The 19,341-nt window shown below is 48.2% G+C and overlaps 1 protein-coding gene across 2 annotated transcripts in view; it reads left to right on the forward strand.

Annotated features, from left to right (window-relative positions):
- The window catches only part of IL27RA (interleukin 27 receptor subunit alpha), a 262,144-nt gene that overhangs the window by 193,717 nt on the left and 49,086 nt on the right, over positions 1–19,341 (forward strand). For both annotated transcript variants that reach the window (XM_078685668.1, XM_078685675.1), the window contains exons 9-11: positions 15,493–15,693; positions 17,332–17,436; positions 18,348–18,509. In XM_078685668.1, coding sequence (XP_078541794.1) covers positions 15,493–15,693; positions 17,332–17,436; positions 18,348–18,509 — 468 coding nt within the window. The remainder of the gene's footprint in view (positions 1–15,492; positions 15,694–17,331; positions 17,437–18,347; positions 18,510–19,341) is intronic.

A 19,341-nucleotide genomic window follows, 5' to 3' on the forward strand; every position in this document is an offset into this window, starting at 1 on the left:
AAATTCTGTGGTCCGCGACTTCGCGAATTTATTTGCTTGTTCACGTTCTCAAATGCGTGTTCGTGAGATATTTCCCCCCGAGCATGCAAACAGCTATTGCGAACAGTAAAAAAGCATCGCGAACAAGCAATTCCGCGTGTTCGTGGAGATTTTTTACCGTTTCGCTGAGATTTGCGTAACGCGATTACGCAAATTCCACCCACCCCTAATTTTTTTGGGGCTCTGGTATCCATTTTCTGTAGATGCCTTTAGCTACACAGTACTCCTCCGCTGGCTCCCCATCACCGAAAGCATTCTGTTTAAAAACTTAACCTGTGTAGCCGGGACTAAGGCAAACCTTCCAAACTTAATTTGGTATTTGTTGGAAAATGGCCCTCTCTGAAGGGTCTCCCCAAATTTTTGCCTTCATCCCCCATTTTCCTGACCTCGTTTTTGCTGGCTTTAGAACTATGTGCTCTTTAGCACTGCTAAACCGTGCTAAAGGGATTTTGCTCTCTCCCCTAAATATGGCGATATTGGTTCATCCCCAATTGGCCTATTTAAGTTACTTAAAAGTCCCTAGTAAAGTGCACCACATACGCCCTGGACCTGTAAATTAAATGCTACTAGTGGGCCTGCAGCACTGATTGTGCCACCCACATCAGTCTTCTCTTAACCATGTCTCAGGCCTGCCATAGCAGGGCGTGTGTGTGCAGTATCTGAAAGAAACAGGTTGGTGTTAGAATCCTTACCTTAGAATATCCCTTGGCGTCAGACTGGATCCGGAAAGTTTTCGTCAGCAGTACCCCTGCGCGTCGCTATGCGTCGTCTGCGGCTCCGCGTCCGTCGTCGGCGTCGTGATCGCCGTGATGATGTCGTCTGAGTACTTAGACGCCGCCCTCGCGCGCTGACGTCAGTTCTTCTTTTTTCCACGCTAGCAAGCGCAGATCCGGGAAGAGCAGCACTCTTAGTAATTTTTTTACTAACTTTGTAATCTCTTGTGATCACTTTTCGAGTCGACCATCGACTCGCGGTGCCGATAGGGATGCCTGGTTTTAAACCTTGCGAGGCCTGTCACCGCCTGATGTCGGTGACCGACCCTCACCGTCGGTGCCTTTACTGCCTCGGGGCCAACCATGATGACAAGTCGTGCCCTGGCTGCCGGGCCTTGACCTCGAAAGCTAGACGGGAGCGGTCCCGTAAGCTACTCGAGCTCCGGCAGTCGGCTCCGCGCCGCTCGAGGTCCCGGTCGAGGAGGAAGTCGAGGGACCGGTCGCGGAGCCGCAGTCATCGCCTCTCGACGTCACCACCACTCGGCGGGCTCCAAGTCCTCAGGTAAGTCGAGGCATTCGAAAAAGAAGTCGAAGAGACATCATCGCTCTTCCGACTCCCCCCGACGCTCGTGCCGTGCGCCCGGGGGTTCACGGGACACCGCCCCCGCGGCTCCGTCAGAGTCGCAGGCGCCATGTCCAGCTCCATACCCGCAGGTCCCTGGGCTGCACGCGACGCCGGAGGAGATAAGTGCTTTCCTCACGGCCATGAGGTCACACTTCCCTCTGTCAGTACCTGCCGAGGCGCCTCCGGGCCCCACGGGTCCAACTGGGAGCCCTAGCGGGCCGGTGGCTCCGGCCCCGACACCGTCGGGTGCTTCGGCCCCAGCGTCGTCGGGTGCTTCGGCCCCGGGGTCTTCAGGTGCTTCGGCCCCGGCGCCTTCGGGTGCTTTGGCCCCAGCGCCGTCGTCGACTCCGGTCCTGACGCCGCAGGGCCCCGCAGGATCCAGCCCTGAATCGTGTCGTCGCCAGTCGACCTTACGACTCCTCCGCTGGCGCCGACCCCCGAGGGTGTCGCTCCCGGCACCGTCTCCAGTTTCAGCCCCGGTCTTGACCCGGCGTCGGACCTGCGCCTTTCTCCGACGCCGATTGGTGAGGCCTTCACCTACGACCCGGCTCCATCATTTTTACCTGACTATCAGGAGATGGATGACGAAGGGGGCTGGGAGGGGTCTGAGGACCCTCTGACACTGCAGTGCCAGTTGAGCCAGGACTGGGCAGAAGAGCTGGGGGAGGGCTGGGGAGGGCGATAGCCAGGCGCGGCGGCAAACCGCCACTGTTGTTGCAGAGGTCCGCCTTTTTTTTTTTAGGGGATGTCGAGGCCACCCTCATGGACATGTCCTGTGATGGCGTCGCCTCTTTTGCGACAAAGCGGACAGTGCGCTGGAGCGTTTCAAGGACTCCATGGCTACGGCCAAGTCCTTGGGCCTAGGCCAACGCCAGCAAACTTCCGCTTTTCGCTCCTTTTGTGGCCAAGGAAGGGGTGCCCCCTCACGTCCAGCCAGCCATAGGCCGCAGACCCAGGCTCAACGTGGTCTCGGACATGGTTACTGCCGTGGCGGTACCGGGGGACACCGGCAGGGTCAGTCCACACCCACCCCAGCAGCATCTGCCTCTAACCCTTCCTAGTCCGGCATTTCGGGCCCATTCGACGGCAGTGGGAGGCAGGGTCCGCCATCACCTCCCCCACTGGCATACCATCACATCGGACAGGTGGGTGCCGCAAATCGTCCGAGGCGACCCCTCCAGCCATGCCACCGCATGTCGGGGGATCACTTGCGACTTCTGCAGGAGGAAGTTACGGCCCTCTTGGCCAAGGGGGCCATCGAGCACGTTCCCGGGCCAGAAGTAGGCCATGGTTGCTATTCCCACTACTTTCTGGTACCCAAGAAGGGCAGAAGAGGCCTACGCCCTATCTTGGACCTACGGAGCGTCAACGGCTTCCTCCGGAAGGAGAAGTTCAAGATGCTGACTTTGGCTCAGGTCTTAGCTGCCCTAGCTGCCCTGGACCCAGGAGACTGGATGGTAGCGTTGGACTTGCAGGATGCATATTTCCACATCCCCGTCCTGCCGGCCCACCGGCGCTACCTGCGGTTCACGGTAGGCCACAAGCACTTACAGTTTACCGTGCTCCTCTTCTGCCTTACCAGCACCCCTCGGGTGTTCACAAAAGTGATGGCGGTGGTCGCAGCTCATCTGCGCAGATCAGGGGTTTCAGTCTTCCCCTATCTCGACAATTGGTTGTTGAAGGCAGGCTCGCCCCAAACAGTCATCTCCCACCTCCAGACTACGGCCGACCTCCTGCACTTGGTGGGGTTCTCCACAACGTGCCGAAGTCACACCTGTGCCCCTCTCAGAAGCTCCTTTTTATCGGAGCGGTTCTGGACTCGGCGCAGTTTCGGATTTTCCCCCCCCCGAGCAGCGGGTTCAGGATATTCAGGCTCTGATTCCGATCTTTCAGCCTTTATCCCAAGTCTCGGTCAGGTAGACGCTGCGGCTCCTGGGGCTGATGGCCTCCTGCATCCTTCTGGTGCATCACGCCAGATGGTGGATGCGGGCTCTGCAGTGGGACCTGAAGTTTCAGTGGGCACAGCATCAGGGCAACCTGTCCGACTACGATCCTGATCTCGGAGGGTACTGTGAGTCAGTTGCAGTGGTGGCTCATGAACTGCGATTGAGTCAGCGGCAGATCTCTCTCTCCCTACTCCGACCGGAGCACGTAGTGGTGACAGATGCATCCCTCCTGGGAGGGGGGGGGGCACATGGGAGAGAGGGAAATCAGAGGCCTCTGGTCTCTGGCGGAGTCCCGGATCCATATCAACCTTCTGGAGCTGCGGGCGATCTGGCTTGCACTGAAGGCATTCCTTCCCTCTGTGCAGGGAAGTGTAGTGCAGGTGTTCACGGACAACACCACCGCCATGTGGTACTGCAACAAACAGGGCGGGGTGGGGACGTGGACCCTTTGACAGGAGGCTCTGCACCTCTGGCAATGGCTGGAACGCCCGGGCGTCACCCTGGTGGTTCAACACCTGGCAGGTTCCCTGAACACCTGGGCGGACGAACTCAGCCGCCGGTGCATGATGGATCACGAATCGCATCTGAACTTGGACGTGGCGCAAGGTCTCTTTCAGCAGTGGGGAGAGCCTTGGTTAGATCTATTCGTCACTGAAGAGAACGCGCAATGTCATAAGTTCTGCGCGTTGGAATTTCCAAGGCGGCACTCACTCGTGGAGCTGTGGTCTGTTGTACGTCTTTCCGCCTATACCACTTCTGCCCAGAGTGCTGAAGAAGATCAGGCGAGACCGGGCCCAAGTCATCCTTGTGGCTCCGGACTGGGGCACGAAGATATTGGAATCCCTAGCTACTCAGCATGTCAGTCGATCCCCCGATTCGTCTGCCTCTTCAGGAGGACCTTGTGTTGCAGCAGCAGGGGATGGTCCTCCACCCGAACCTGTCCAGTCTCCACCTACGTTCGTGGAGATTGAGCGGCGGCAGTTGAGGCCATTTGACTTGCCTCCTGAAGTTTACAATGTGATTCTGGCAGCCAGGCGTCCCTCCACAAAAACGGTATACGCCTGCAGGTGGAACAAATTTGTGGCATGGTGCACAGCAAAGGCTGTTGATCCACTCTCTACCCCCTTTTGAGAGGTTCTCTTCCTTCTTTCTCTTGCCCAGCAGGGCTCTGCTCTGGGCACTGTCAAGGGCTACCTCTCGGCCATTTCAGCCTTCTTAAGGCTTCCTGATCAGCCTTCTCTTTTCAAGTCCCCTGTTGTTAATAGATTCTTGAAAGGCATCACGCACATGTTCCTCCTGTTCCCTTCATGATGCCTCAGTGGGACTTGAATCTTGTTCTAACATATCTGATGTGCGCTGCTTTTGAGCCACTTCATAACTGTCCTCTTCCTCTTCTGACTCTTAAGACTGCATTCCTGGTTGCCATCACCTCTGCCAGTAGAGTGAGTGAGCTCCAGGCTCTATCTTCTAAACTTCCTTTCCTCTCTGTCCATCCGGACAAGGTTGTTCTAAGGACTCGTCCTTCTTTCCTGCCCAAGGTAGTCACAGCCTTTCACATCGGGCAGTCCATCACCTTGCCCACCTTTTATCCGCCTCCGCATCCCTCGAAGGAGGAAGAGATGCTCCACAGTCAGGACACAAAACGTGCACTCTCATTCTATCTGAACCGCACATGCCAGTTCCGGGTGGATGACCAGCTCTTTGTTGGTTACGTGGGCGCAAAGAAGGGACGGGCGGTGCACAAGCGGACCATCTCTCGGTGGGTCGTCTTGTGCATCAAGGCTTGCCACTCCTTGGCGAAAAAGGAGCCTCCTGTTGGGCTGCGCGCCCATTCCACTCGGGCCACGGCGGCTACTACTGCACTGAGTTGGGGAGTCTTCTTGCAGGACATCTGTCAGGCAGCTACGTGGGCCTCGCTGCACACGTTTGCTAGACATTACTGCCTGGACAGCCAAGTCCGGAGAGATGGCTTTTTCGGCCGTTCCGTTCTCCAGGACTTTCTGGTGTGATCTTGGTTCGCAGACCCACCACCGGGGTTGGTATTGCTGGGGTATCTATTCTAAGGTAAGGAATCTAACACTAACCTGTTTCTTTCAGATGCAGAAGTTACTTACCTTTGGTAACGATATAGCTGTAAGAAACAGAAGTTAGTGTTAGATTTCTTACCGCCCCACCCATCCTCCTCGTTCTGCGAACCGATATCTAGGGTTAAGGACATCCCTTTCAGAGACCTAGTTTCATGGCACCGGTGTCGGTTTCTATCATGGCTCTGCGTTCCTGGCGCAGAAAGCTATGCACAGAACTGACGTCAGCGCACGAGGGCGGCGTCTAAGTATTCCGACTACGTCATCCCGGCGATCACGACGCCGATGACGGACGTGGAGCCGCAGACGACGCCTAGTGACGCGCAGGGGTACTGCTGATGAAAACTTTGCAGATCCAGTCTGATGCCTGGGGATATTCTAAGGTAAGGAATATTACACTAACTACTGTTTCTTACAGATATATCGTTACCAAAGGTAAGTAACTTGTACTTACTGCCATTTCGACTTAGCATTTAAAACTGTGTGCCAAGCCTTAAACCTTCCCTTTATTACACCTGTCACCCCTAAGGTAGGCCCTAAGGTGGGCCCTAAGTAACAGCGGGTGCTGTGTAAGTAAAAGGTAGGACATTTATGTTTAGGTTTTACATGTCCTAGTAGTGACAAACCGTTAAATTAGTTATTTATCACCTCTCATAGAGTAACCATGGGAATTTCTTAATACACGTTTAAGCTGTCATTCGTGATGAGAAAGGAGTAGCTGTATTATGTTTCATATTTATGGAATAGTAATGATAAACCCTGTTTGCTGGTATAGTTACATTTAACATTACTATTTTACAAATGCCACTTTTAGAAAGTGCAAAAAGAACAATTGATGGACAGAATGCAGAACATTGTCATACATTCACCCCAGTACAGAGATCTGGGCCTAAAATAATCCATCGTTTGTTTGCTCACCATGCCATTCCAGTTTGGACCCAGACATATGTAAATCAGTCTTGACCCTGCGCCCAATGTGAACAGTCCAGCCCGAACTGCCAGGCCAGGTCCTTGCTGGACTGGAAACAAGCATCCTAGGACCGGTTTCTGGCTTTCAGCCCTCATCAGCTAGGATAGCTTGACTACAGTGACATGGGACCCACGTCTGGGCATAGCCGTCCCACTCGGGGTGACAAATGCAAAAAGAACAATTGATAGACCGAATGCAGAACATTGTAGAATCGGCGCATCACTCTCCAAACCAGCACATTGCCGTGAGAGCTCCGACATAGCGGAATCTTGCATCACCTCAGCTTGTAGAGATTGACGCATCGCCTCGACTGCGCAGAGGTACCGGTGCATCGCACTTTGGAACCAGTGCATCGCGGGCCAACGTCTTGTCTAGGGACGCATCACCCTCACTGTAGGATCGAGATCGACACATCGCTCGACTGACCCCCCCCCACCCCATCTCACGGTTGTGACCACAATAAGGTACTTTCATCTGGGTCTACGTGGGTCCAGCAGCTGGCCTGAGCTGTATCGCGGTCAGCCCAAACATTTGACTTTGGCCCAACCCAGCGCAACCGCAAGTAACCCTAAAGCGCTATTTGCTTCTAAGTGCTAGACCTAATTTCTGTAAAAAATCATATCTCAACTTCTCCATATTGGATTTTTGTTGTTTTGGTCTTGTTTTATTTATACAGTCATCATTTATTTGTCTAAACTGTGGTGGAGTCTTTCTGTGGTGTTTTTACTGGGTTACTGTTTAAGTGTTGCATACATACTTTACACATTGCCTCTTAGGTTAAGTCTGACTGCTCTGTGCCAAGCTACCAGATGGTGGGCACAGGATAATTTAGGTTGTGCATTGACTTGCCCTGGACAGGGTACATACTTTGCGAACCAGAAACCCCATTTCTAACAGTATTCATTTAATTGTTGTGTATTTGTTGAGTATGGACTTTGCTTGGTGTGTAGCATTGCAGAATATTATATGAAGAGGATTGGAATTGGTACAGGATAGCCAATTAAAAAAATAAAAAATAAATACTTTCTTGAGAATTATGATTTAAAGTTTCAAATTCAACCAGATTTAACAGATGAAAATCATCATGCTTTGATCGTTTGGTATGAAATCCCGTTTACTGTAGCTGTCTTATATTTTATGAACTGCTTTAAAACTGAAACTAGAAGCAGCATCAGTGAGGAGCATCAGAAGTGCAATCTGTAATCCTTTAGAGCAGCAAAGGTGCACTACATAAGACCCTGTTCGAGGGGGCCAGAAGGCTGAGAGGGACTGCAGGGCACCAACCAAAGTGGTTATGGTTTTTGCCACTGGTGTCCTGGGACCCGTCCTTGTATGACTTTGCAGACAGTCCGAGAATCAACCCTTTCCGCAGTTGCCGGTCAGGGTAGCGAGGGTGAGCAATCGCATGCTTCTTAGGGAGGTAATGTGGGGGGCAAAAGTTCACAATTCCACTATCAAACAGGCATAATAAGGTATTTCTAGCCTAATGCTTGTCCTTAGGAAAATAAAGTACTTTAAATTTGATAGCATAACTCAGTACTATACATTTCAATTAATACAACATACAGGGCGAAGATTGCTGCATTCTGTTCTGTTGTGCTTCAACCCTTTCCCTTTAATTGTTCTTTTTCTGCCAGTGAAAAAAATTCCAGCTATTAACTTCCACAATATTCTATCAGGCTAGGCAGGGTTAGACTCACACGCAATTAGCTTAAATGCCCTCACTGGTTTCAGTAGACAGCTAAATTCAAAACAATATCATTTCTTTATCGTCAAAATAAGTCTCTAGCTGGTGAGGTGGATCTGCCCTTGCGCCTTTGTGTCTCTTGTCACCTGGTGGGCTGAGCTCTGCTGTTCACCTGCTAGAATGCTTGCAACTGTCTGGATGTGTGTCAGATGCAACAGCAGCATCCATCTTTTGTAGCTTGTATTCTTAGATGCTGGACCGTGGTGATGGCTATTCTGAACAGTGCCAGAAAGCGGGCTTGGGTGGGCGATTCTTTCTGGCAGTACCTAGCTCAGCAGCAACAGTTATTGAAGTCAGCTATGGGTAGGCCCTCAGTTGATAGCATCCTTGTCGAAACTCCTAATGTTGTTCTCTTGGACATGGACAGCTCTAAAGCAGAGCATACTCTCCACTCAGCGGTAACTCAGTTCTTCATTCTTCATCCGCAGTGGCATCATCAGATGAACCTGCTGCTAGGTGCTACGCTTCTGGCATAAACTTGGCACAGCTTACTCCAGGAACTACACAGAGAGGTTGGGTGATCCGTTCACAGCACAGGATCTCTCCTGGGACACTCTCTTGGGTAGTCCGCTCTCTCTGGGGTTCCCCTCACCGGGAACACACGCAGGCCTCTCCTTCTGGACAGTCTGTTCTCCTGCTGGGTCAGGCACAGTCCTTCCCTCTCAGCATCCAGGCTGACCCTCAGTTCCTCCAGCAGCATTGGCTTCTTGTGATGTTCCTTTTTTGGACGCGATAAGCTGTAGAAGGGTAGACATATGCCCTGAATTTGATCGAATAGATGTGGAGGTCGACATTGACTGACAAAACCTGAATGTGATGACAGGATATGGTACACGCAAATAGCGGAATTCTGGAGCCTAATATGTGCTCAGACTAAAACTCTCTTTCCCAGCACATTGCTCTAAAACGACAATAGTACCTGAGTTATTTCTTATATCCACACAACTAGTTCTGTGAAGCCTCAAAAGCGCTCAGAAAAAGCCTATTGTTTTTCATTTTACCTGTGGAGCACGTACTTGAAAAAATTTGGACGAGCCCTGAAGAAGTCCTATAAAAGGACGAAACGCGTTGGCTACCCTTTGAAGACAATAAGAATAAAGGAACATTCGTAAAAAATTCATTCTGTGAAGTTGTTCATTACTACTAGTGTGTGCTGATCAAACTTTTTTTGTTTATTGTTGATGTCATTGTGTTCACAGACAAGAAACTATGAAGTTGTGTTTCTTTTGATCCTTGCACCACACAATAATAATCTCCCGTTATATAAATAAGTGTGGTTATATATGCAAGACCTCTTTTGTGAATCGGCTGTTGGGCAGACACCAGTCATGGTTAAACAGGAGCTGTTCGAGTATTCTGATGAACACTGCCTTCATTGCTCAGATGAACTAGAATTGGAAACAAGAGGGCTGGTTTGGACCCCACTGTATGTAGTTTCCAAACAGGGGATGTGGATTCACTATTTTATGCTTCATAAACTGCTTGGGTTGGTTATCTTTCAAGTAGCCTTCTCAATCTGCTCTCCAGACGCAACGTTTGTGTAATGCGATGCTCCTCACAGCAGGGATCACTGAGGCTTCTGCAGACAGTCTCATTGTGCACCAAGGATATTAATTGCAAGTCACTCATCATGGTATATGAATAATTTGGTCAAATGTTGCTTGCTGGAACTGTGGCAGTTGATCCTCAGTTTCTCTGCATTCATTGGGAGTACTCTAATTATTGAAATTATATATCAATAATGATTGGCACTGTATGACTTATTTTACCAATTTCAGCCTTGTTGAAGCGGTATAGTGTTCCAGTCTAGTGAACACGCATTTCGGCTGACTGGTACCGGTAAAACAAGAGAAATGCACTAGATGGAGATGAAGGTTTTAGATCCAGGACTGTTTTATTAAGGGTCCTAGATTGAAATCACTGTACTTTCTTGCGGAATATTTTTTAATTAACTTTAATTAACCAAGAAAGAATTATCAGCAAATGTGAATGGAACAATGGCAGTACTGGACTAAAATCATTTGGAAACTTGGGACTTTGCCCTCTATATTTCAGTACATTTTTGAACATCCTTTTTAGAAGGACAGGATTGACGTGATACTACTGTTGTTATGTTCTCGGCTTATTCATCTGTGTTGTCTTATTGCTCTCCCCAAATTCTGCACCTTCTGATGCATGTTATAGAATTTAAATCTGTCTGATAATTTTGTGTAATGCCAGGGGAATTTGAGATATGCAGGGCCACTGAGATAGATCTCCAGTCAAGTCTTTAGCTTTTATACCTTGGAGTGTAATGTGTTGAGCACTGAGGATGGCTCCAGAAAGAAGCACCTACAACATGGACACAATGGCTGTTATCAGCCTCCCTTAAGTAGTAATCGGAGACAGACAACAGAGCATACCCCTCCTAGAAACATCCTCAGCTTGAACAATTGAAACTGCAGTCCCTTCACCTCTACCATCTACCAAATGGTAGGGCTCAGGAAGAACTAATCAGCAGCCACTTGCTAACAAAGTCTTCTTGGAATTTCCAAAGGTAACTCTCTTCATCCGCCTTACTTCAGTGTGTGGCTCTCCACCCTCCAGCCACAGGATTGCTGGCAATACGCTTTCACTGAATATCAGCAATACACATGCACCTCCATCTTGTGTCATGATACAACCATGGACATCCTCAATGAATCCCACAGCCTTCAGTACTCAGACTCAGGCACACATACAGAGTTCTTCTACCACCCTTGTCACAGGCTCAGTGTACACACACACTCACTCAACTTGCACACAAGATGTCAGCACGAGGGTACCAGGTTTCACATAACAGCTGAATTCTACACAAGAGGGCGACTTGTTGTTTCTGATACAGGTAAAAAGTCTTGCTACTTTAGATATTCACTAACAACGGTATGCTGCCACCACTGCTTTGTTTACACCCAAGAGGCCCCCAGGTTTCAGTCCGGACTGAAGGCGGTGGCTAGTTGGCTGACAGGCAACTGCCTTCAGCTAAACGCCACTAAAACAGAGGTGTTGGTCGTCGGGAAGGGAGTGGAATTGTGGGGTGATCACTGGTGGCCTTCAGAGTTGGGCCCCACTCCGATCCCTGTATCGGAAGTGAAAAATCTGGGGATTTGGCTGGACTCGGGCCTCTCCTTTATAGGCCATACGAAAAGAACTGCGGCCTGTTGCTTCGGTCTTTTGAGGGGCTTGAGACCTGTTCTCAAGTTCTTTGACGCCCCGACCAGGCAGCTGGTGATCCAGGCCACTATCATCTCTCGCCTGGATTATGCCAGCTCTCTCCTGGCTGGGGCCAATCAGGCTGAACTAACCCGGTTACAACGGGTTCAGAATGCTGCGGCGAGGGCGATTGTCGGCCTACCAAGATTTTGTTCAGTGACAGGTGTCCTTCGCTCCCTACACTGGCTTCCGGTTAGGAAGCGTATTCTTTTTAAAGTCCTGTGCCTCGCCTTCAAAATCTTGAGAGGTACAGGCCCGGAAATCCTGTCGAATTGTTTGTCTTTTTATGTTCCTGCCCGTTGCCTCCGCTCCCAAGGTCTGGCCCTTGCGGTGGTTCCCAGATTCAGGCTTAGCCGCATGGGAGGCCGCTCGTTTAGGGTAATGGCTGCGTCAGCATGGAACTCCTTGCCTGTTGAAATCCGTTTGCTGGAGGACCTTCTGACCTTCCGGAAGGCGATAAAAACCTTCCTGTTTTAGTTGTTTTCTGTCCCTGTTCCTGTTTTAGTTGCTTACTGGCCTCTTTTTTATATCCCGTTGTGTTACGAGCTACCTTGTCTCTGCGCCGGGACGCTCCTTGGCTGGAGTCGCTGCGCGCACAATAAATAGACGTAACATAACATAACATAACAAGACAGGAACAGTAGTCCAGTGCTTTCTGTGAGGGCATGCTTGGTTCATCCCTCCACGTCAAAGAACAGGTCTTGGACTGTACATAGTCAGGGACAGACCTGGGTCTCTGGTCATCCTAGATTAATGTGATGATGGCGCCAAAATAAAAGTAAGTATACCAGTTTTGCAAGCATTCGTACACTCAGAGCAAGGGTACACACCATTACACCACTGCAAGGGGCATTCCCCTCCCAGCACTCTTTGTTTTACTTTATTTAAACAAGAAAATGTATTTTCCTTTGCACCCTATCTGCTGTAATCAGTCTCCAACTATGCTTCCTGCCTTATTATGGGCTACTTCCTGTTTAGGAGTCAGGCCAAGTAGGACAAACGCTTAGAGAAAAATAAAAGTAAGGCAGATGGGAAAAGTTTTTGAGTAGTAGTAACAGTTCTTTGTTTGATCAAAATAGAGATCATTCATAAAAACTTTTTTGAGTAGAGAAAAGCAGCAGGAATGTAAGTATTAAAAGCATGGAGCAGCCTATTTTATTTTTGAAAAACCTATCCTCTTTAATTAGTCCACTGCCGTTACAGTTGGTGATATCCGTTGGAGCAGGACTCTGGCTTCCAATTACACTAAATGGAGGGCATGGTGCCACCACTGATTTGGCTCACACAAGGAGATGCTGTTTCAAATTTGAAACATTCAGTTCCCTACTAAGAGCTTGTAGGGTAGAGGCAAGGGCATGGTGAAAGGCGTGGTGGAGGGGGGATGCTAGAAGTAAATTAAAGCCTAGGAGCTGAGGAGGAGACCGTTTCTTTTGTGTGTTTTTCTTTCATGAATTTGTCTTCGAGTTGTACGACTTCCCCCTGTGATAAGTTTTTTAGATAGGTATCATGTTTAGACTTCAGATGTAGTAGGTGATGCAGCCTGCGTTTTAGGTGATGTTCACTTTGAGCTGGAACATTGGCGATAGATGTGCAACTCAAGCTGCACCGTAACAGACCAATTTTAGTGGTAGAGCATGGACTTTCGTTGAATGACAAGTGGAACATTGCCCCGTCCAGTATAGTAGTTTGCAAGTACTCCTACCAATACTTGAAAGCTAGTTTCTGGTAAGCTGTATCATTTAAAAGGAGCCTCAGTTGGCACCATACCTCCTCCGCAGCTGCCGCCACCCTAACCACCATCCCCACCAAATCATCATTAAGTAATTTGAAAAAGATGGCCTACCTAGCACATAACATATACATTTAAAAAAAATTATTTACAAGTTTTGTATCGCCCAAGCACGTGTTGCCTCACTGTCAGCCAGGATGTGGAAGCAGAGTAACATTTCGCAGGTGAGTGATTCTGTCTAGGGTCATATACCCAATCTGGTTGTTTGTCTAAGGTATGTAATGGAGGTAAATTTGAGTTCTATCTTGTTAGAGTTGCATTACGGATGGTCTCCTGGCTTCCAAGTTTGTAGGAGAAGCAAGATTTAAGGCACGGGGGGCCAGATGTACAAAGCATGCATTTTGCGATTCGTAAATTGCGTTGCTTTGCGACTCGCAATTTGCGATTCGCAAAATGCAATGGTCAACAGTTTCTCAGACACTGTTTGCGATTCCCAAAGGGGTCGCAAATTGCATGCCTCATCAATATTCATGAGGCAAGCGCAATTAGCGACCCCATTGGGAATGGCTAGCACTCACAGGGCTGGTGGCCTGCTGGGGTCAACAGACCACCATGTCTGTGACTGCTTTTTCAATACAGCAGTTTTTAGGTCTCGTCCTTTACCATTCCGAAGGAATGGGAAATGGCGAGAATTCAAGTGCTCGAACTGATTGTCAAACCACCGCATTTTTTCGTGGCGTTTTCTTCGAGTGCACGTGGCCACAGGCACGCGCTTTTGGCCCATACACATTCATGGCCATCTGTTCCTCAATGTCCCTCCCACCCTTCGTTTGATCTTGCCGCGAGTTCAGGCTAATGGCCCTCCCCCAGCACAGAGCGCGCATCGCGGCCGCACAGCACATCAAAGGGCTTCTCCCAGCGTGTGCTGTGCGGCTTCTCCTCCCCTAATTATGTGGCCGGCCGTACTTGTGTTTCCCGGCCGCTTCCCGGCCGCTCTTGTATTTAATTAGCAGCAGCAGCATTTCTCCTGCGCCAGGCCATATCAAAGGCTCTGTGCCACTTTCACCCACACAGCAACACTTACAGACACGCAACGCCACTCACACCCACGCAAGCCCACTATCATCCACGCAACGCCACTCACACACGCAACGCCACTCACACACGCAACGCCACTCACACACGCAACGCCACTCACACACGCAACGCCACTCACACACGCAACGCCACTCACACACGCAACGCCACTCACACACGCAACGCCAGGCTACACATCATAAATAACAATCATTTGCAATGCTATAGGTCTCCCATTTACTTAAATTGAACATAATGGCATTGTAAATGACAATAACTTTCAAAAATGTTTACTTTTACAATAAATTGAAAAGGCATTGTCATTTACTATGCCAACAGCTTAAAGTTGCCTAAATGCAAGACTTATTGCATTGCAAATAGCCAATAGGGCTCGCTTTTGGGACCATCTAAGTGTTTATGCATGCGACATTTTATGTTGTTGCAACAAGGAAATTATGCTGCATAACTACTTATAAGGGCCCAAAAGCGAGACCTATTGGCAATGCCAATGCTTGTTTTTACATGCACCTTGTTTACAAAAAAATAATTTTACTTTTCAGTTTCACTTTTTAAGGGCAGGCAGTGGTCGCTGGGACCACAGCCTGCTCTTAAAAATATTTACGCACCGATTCACAAAGGCGAAGGGATCCCCTGGAGACCTATTTGCGAATGGTTTACCATCCTTTTAAAAAAGGTGGTAAACTGCGAGTGTTTTACGACCGCGAATGGTATTGCAAAACAATGGTACATGCCATTTGCACATGCAATTAGGAAGGGACGCCCTTGGCACGCCCCTTCCTAATAGCGAGTCACAAACCATATTTTGCAAGTCACTAATAGGTTAGCGACTCGCAAAATATGGTTTGTACATGGGGCTGACCTTTTTTGTGGTGGCGAACGGGCCGAATTCCCATGTGCGAGTGCATAAAACAGTCGTACATCTGCCCCTGGATGTCTTCAACCTCTTTTCCATAACTGTGTCTTCCCAAAATGTCAATGCTCTGGCAATGTTTAGACACTTCTTCAAATCTGGATCGTCAGGGCCTTCTCAATAATACCTTCGCCATACACCCTCATTCCTCCACCTAAACCCTTCTACAAAAAGATCTTCCAGGCTTCACTCAAACACTATATTTTTACATAGGCTCTACAGTGCAAGTAGAGCAAGCAATCTGTGCTTTAAATATATTTCATTTCTTACCATAGTAAATTCCACTAATTCCTACTCTGCTAACGAACCCTTGAAATGAACTCACTTTAATAACCCAGACAGTTGTGGGGTAGACCAAGAGTCAACATCCTCATCACCATGTCTTCTGTGTTCCTTGTAGGTCTCGCAACTACGACTCAGTTGTGGATTCAGAAGACCAGTGGCCCAGCTTTAAATATCTCGTGGATTCCGAACGAGAAACACCAGAAAAAGCTGCAGGAATATCTCTTGGAATGGAGGCTGGCGGTGAAGGGTGACACCAGTAAGATTCAATGGAGAAGGTTTGCAGCATCATCTGGGCTTCGCAGTGTTCTCCTGTCAGGTGAGGCATATCAAGGGCGGGACAAGTGAAAGCCAGCAATCCAGGAATCTGCAATCTGTGTGAAGCATGATTCCACACACCGCTCTGCAAAGGCCCTCAATCCTGGCATGCAGCACCCAGGCTCATTTCTGCCATTACCTCTTAGTCATGGCCTGCACATTCCATCCTCTTCTGTTCTGACTGTACCCGTACATGACTCTGGTGTGCAACTCAGTCCTCACCTATAGCGTACATACTAACATTTGAAACACGCGGGTGGAAGAATTAGTGACAGAAATGAAGAAAATGTATTTTCCAGTTACCTGGTTTGGATTAGATGAAGTTTTAAGTGGACTAATGTTAAAATTAATTCTAATATTTGACTAAATAGGGGATACACAGAGGTTTCAAGCCAAAAGCAGGTATGTTGGCAAGTATGTTACTTATAAAGTAAAAAGGATAACCAGGGGAGTTGTTCTTTAGTTGCCATATATGCTACAGAACCCTCTGCTACTCCACCCTGCGACCCATACATGGTAATAGATTCCAATGTTGAGTACGTTCATTTTGAGCTCCACAAACAAGTTTATAAGCTTGAGGAAATGACAGTCTTGAGTGTCTTTTCCACAATTTAAACCTCACATTTATATGTGACAAAAGGGAGTTTTTTGATCTTGCTCATATGAAACAGAAGAAAATTAAAATCCCTGATTGGTAACAGAAAGACTGCCAGACTAAATCCTCCAAATTACAAATCAATGTATTGCTACAGCAATGGAGGAAAACAGAAATAACACTAAATAGAAGACTTGGAAGAAAGACTCCTCATGTACCATGATCAGAAATAAGACAAAGAAGAGTTCGAAAAAGTATGTACCAAATGATAATTATTGAAACCATCCACTATGTCTGTGTTTGGAGGGGTGAAGTGGCAAACAACCCACTGGTATTAAAGGGGTCAGGTGCCACTGACATGGTAAGAAAGAAGATAAATACAGGAAGCGGGGGAAATAGAAGTGGTGTGCAGAGCCATGCTTTACAAAGAGAGATGGGAGCGAGTAATGGCGAATGAAGACATGAGGGCAAACCATGAGAGGAAAACATGGGGAAAAGACTGGGAGGGTATATGGGTGGGGTGGGTAATGAAACAGGTAAACAATGGGGTTAATGAGGTGGATTATTCCTATCGAAGGGCGAAAGAAAAGCATGAAAAAAGGGCAAGGATGCTCATACTGAAAATAGAAACCACTACATGTTAAGGGCGAAAGAAAAGTGGCCTCCTAATTAAACAACAAATCAAGGTAAATGTACTCATTATTGCTTGCTAGTGATAAGTGACACTTGATGTTGAGCTTGAGATTCCAACATAGAATCCGCACACATAGTTCATTCAGTGCACCTCATTCTGGACCAACTGCACCCTCTGCTTTTTCAGTACTATGCTTTTGGCACAGCTCTGACAGTAACCTTACGCTCAGATTCTGCTTGTCCTTTCCCGTCTGCACCAGGGTGCCTCCAGCTGATAGTTTTACCACACACATGGTATTTCTTCTGTAAGTGTGCTTTTCATGGTTGGTGCTGACCCAACTGAGTTTGGCACTTATGCTTCCCCTTCTGGCAAAGCCTAGGTACTCCTTTGTTTTCCTCTCCTCTCTGCAGATGACTCCTTCCAGCCAGAGATGCCATATAAAGTTTCACTTTATGGTCTTTACCTGAATGGCTATGGTGAACCCAAGTCCAGCATTTGCTACATCCAGGAAGGAGGTGAGACGCTGGTATGATGGCTGAATAAAGTATCTGCAGGTGCTTGGGCTTGTGGAGTCACTTGCACTGTGTGTGAAGTGATTGAATGGTGTCTGGTGCGCAGACAGTTTCTTATGCTGCCTTAGCAGTGATTGTCCACTGTGTGGATAGATTAGGTTGTATGGCTAGAAGATGGACAATGTCTAGTGTGTGTGTGGAAAGTTGGACCTTGCCTGTAATGTCTGGAAAATGGTTAGGCAGTTGGTTTGTACAGTGGTTGGGTGGACTCTGGTAGTGGTTCATCTTGAACTCTAGGAAGTGGCTGAGCTCTGGGTGCTTCAGTTTTGCACGATGCAGGCAGGGATTTTTAGTGTCTTGTGTGAGAAGAAAACTGTCCTCAGTGTGGGCACTGTCGCCGGAAGGGTAGTGGTTTTCAGTGTCTGAGTCACAAGCGCAATGGCTTGTTTTGTCTGGATTGTGGGTAATTGTTGAGCAATTGGTTATTTCTGGGCAGTGGTTAGGACTCCTTTGTATTTATGTCTGCGCTCTGTGTGAGCAGTGGTAGTACATTGTATGGGCTGTGGTTTTGCATTGTGTGAGGAGTGGTTGCCCTCCTTGTGTATTTATACATCAACTCTCTACATTCAGTCAGAGGATGAATTTTCTGTGGGCGTGGGTTGTTGTATTACTGTATTGGGAGTGCATTTGGAAAGGCAGTGGCTTGTCCTGCCTATGGTGGGTAACTAGTTGTTGGCCTCTCACTGGTGGTACTGTGCATGCAATGGAATCCTCTGTCTGTTGTGAGGGTTGTGGGACATATTGTGGGTGGCTCAGTGTTCAGAGATTGACTCATCCTGGTGTGCCAGCGGTGGTTGGGTTCTGCGTGAACAGTTGCATATAGTTTGAATGCTTGTCTCCATTTGTCCACTCAGTTCCCTCCAGAGGACCACCAGTGACTGTCCATGCACTGTCATCATCCAGCGCGCTTGTCACATTGGGAGAGCTCCCTCTGCCTGAGCGCAGAGGCATCATCACTCATTACTCCATCATTGTCATCCGATTGGCGTCCGGCAAAGTCCTGCAGGGAATAAACGGTAACTGCCATACATCAGTGGCACAGTCAGTTAGAGGACAAAAATGTGAGTGGTTGTTTTTGAGGCCACAGTGTGTGGTAACATTCTCTTGGGTATTTTTTAGAAAAGGGAAAATTGTAGGAAGCGTGTGGGAAGGTCACATTTTAAGTAAGAGTAGGTTTTTGAGGTGGACCATGAAATGTTGAAGTGCACCTGATATATGGATTGCTGTAGCTAGCAATCTACTTAAATGAAAACGTTTTGAATACTGGATTGCTAGCTTCAAGCTACAAGTGTTCTTCATGACTAGGTACAATACATTTTGAGGGTCCTGGATTGCTGGCTTCATGAATACTTGGTGATCTGTATTGATAGCGAGAAACATAGCCCGAGGTCTCCTTTGGGCTTATTAGCTCCTGCTTATTTTATCTTAGCTCTTTGTTAAGTGCTAACCTTGCCCTGGAAAGCAGTACCACAAGAAGTGAAGAATCCAACAGTTCGGAGTTGCAAGCAGGAGGAGTTACGATGTAGTTAGTTACAACACTGAGACAGCTTATTTAGCCTAGATGCACCTGATCACATAGGGTAGGGGCCAGATTTCTCATAAAGAACTAGAGCGCCAACCTTCTGTTTTGATGATAAACAACATTTACAATGCAATGGTCTCGGCATTGTTAAAGTTAGAGCTATTGGCATTGCTCATGACAAATTTTTTTATTTATGTTTTTGTTTTTAAAACATAAATGAATGGCATTGTCATTTACAATGCCAATAGCTTAATCGCTCGCAAATGCGAGACCTATTGCATTTGCACCCACACAGAGCCACACACACAAAGCCACCCACACACATA

Source organism: Lissotriton helveticus, chromosome 1_1 (assembly GCF_964261635.1).
Source record: "Lissotriton helveticus chromosome 1_1, aLisHel1.1, whole genome shotgun sequence".
Taxonomy (NCBI): Eukaryota; Metazoa; Chordata; class Amphibia; order Caudata; family Salamandridae; genus Lissotriton; species Lissotriton helveticus.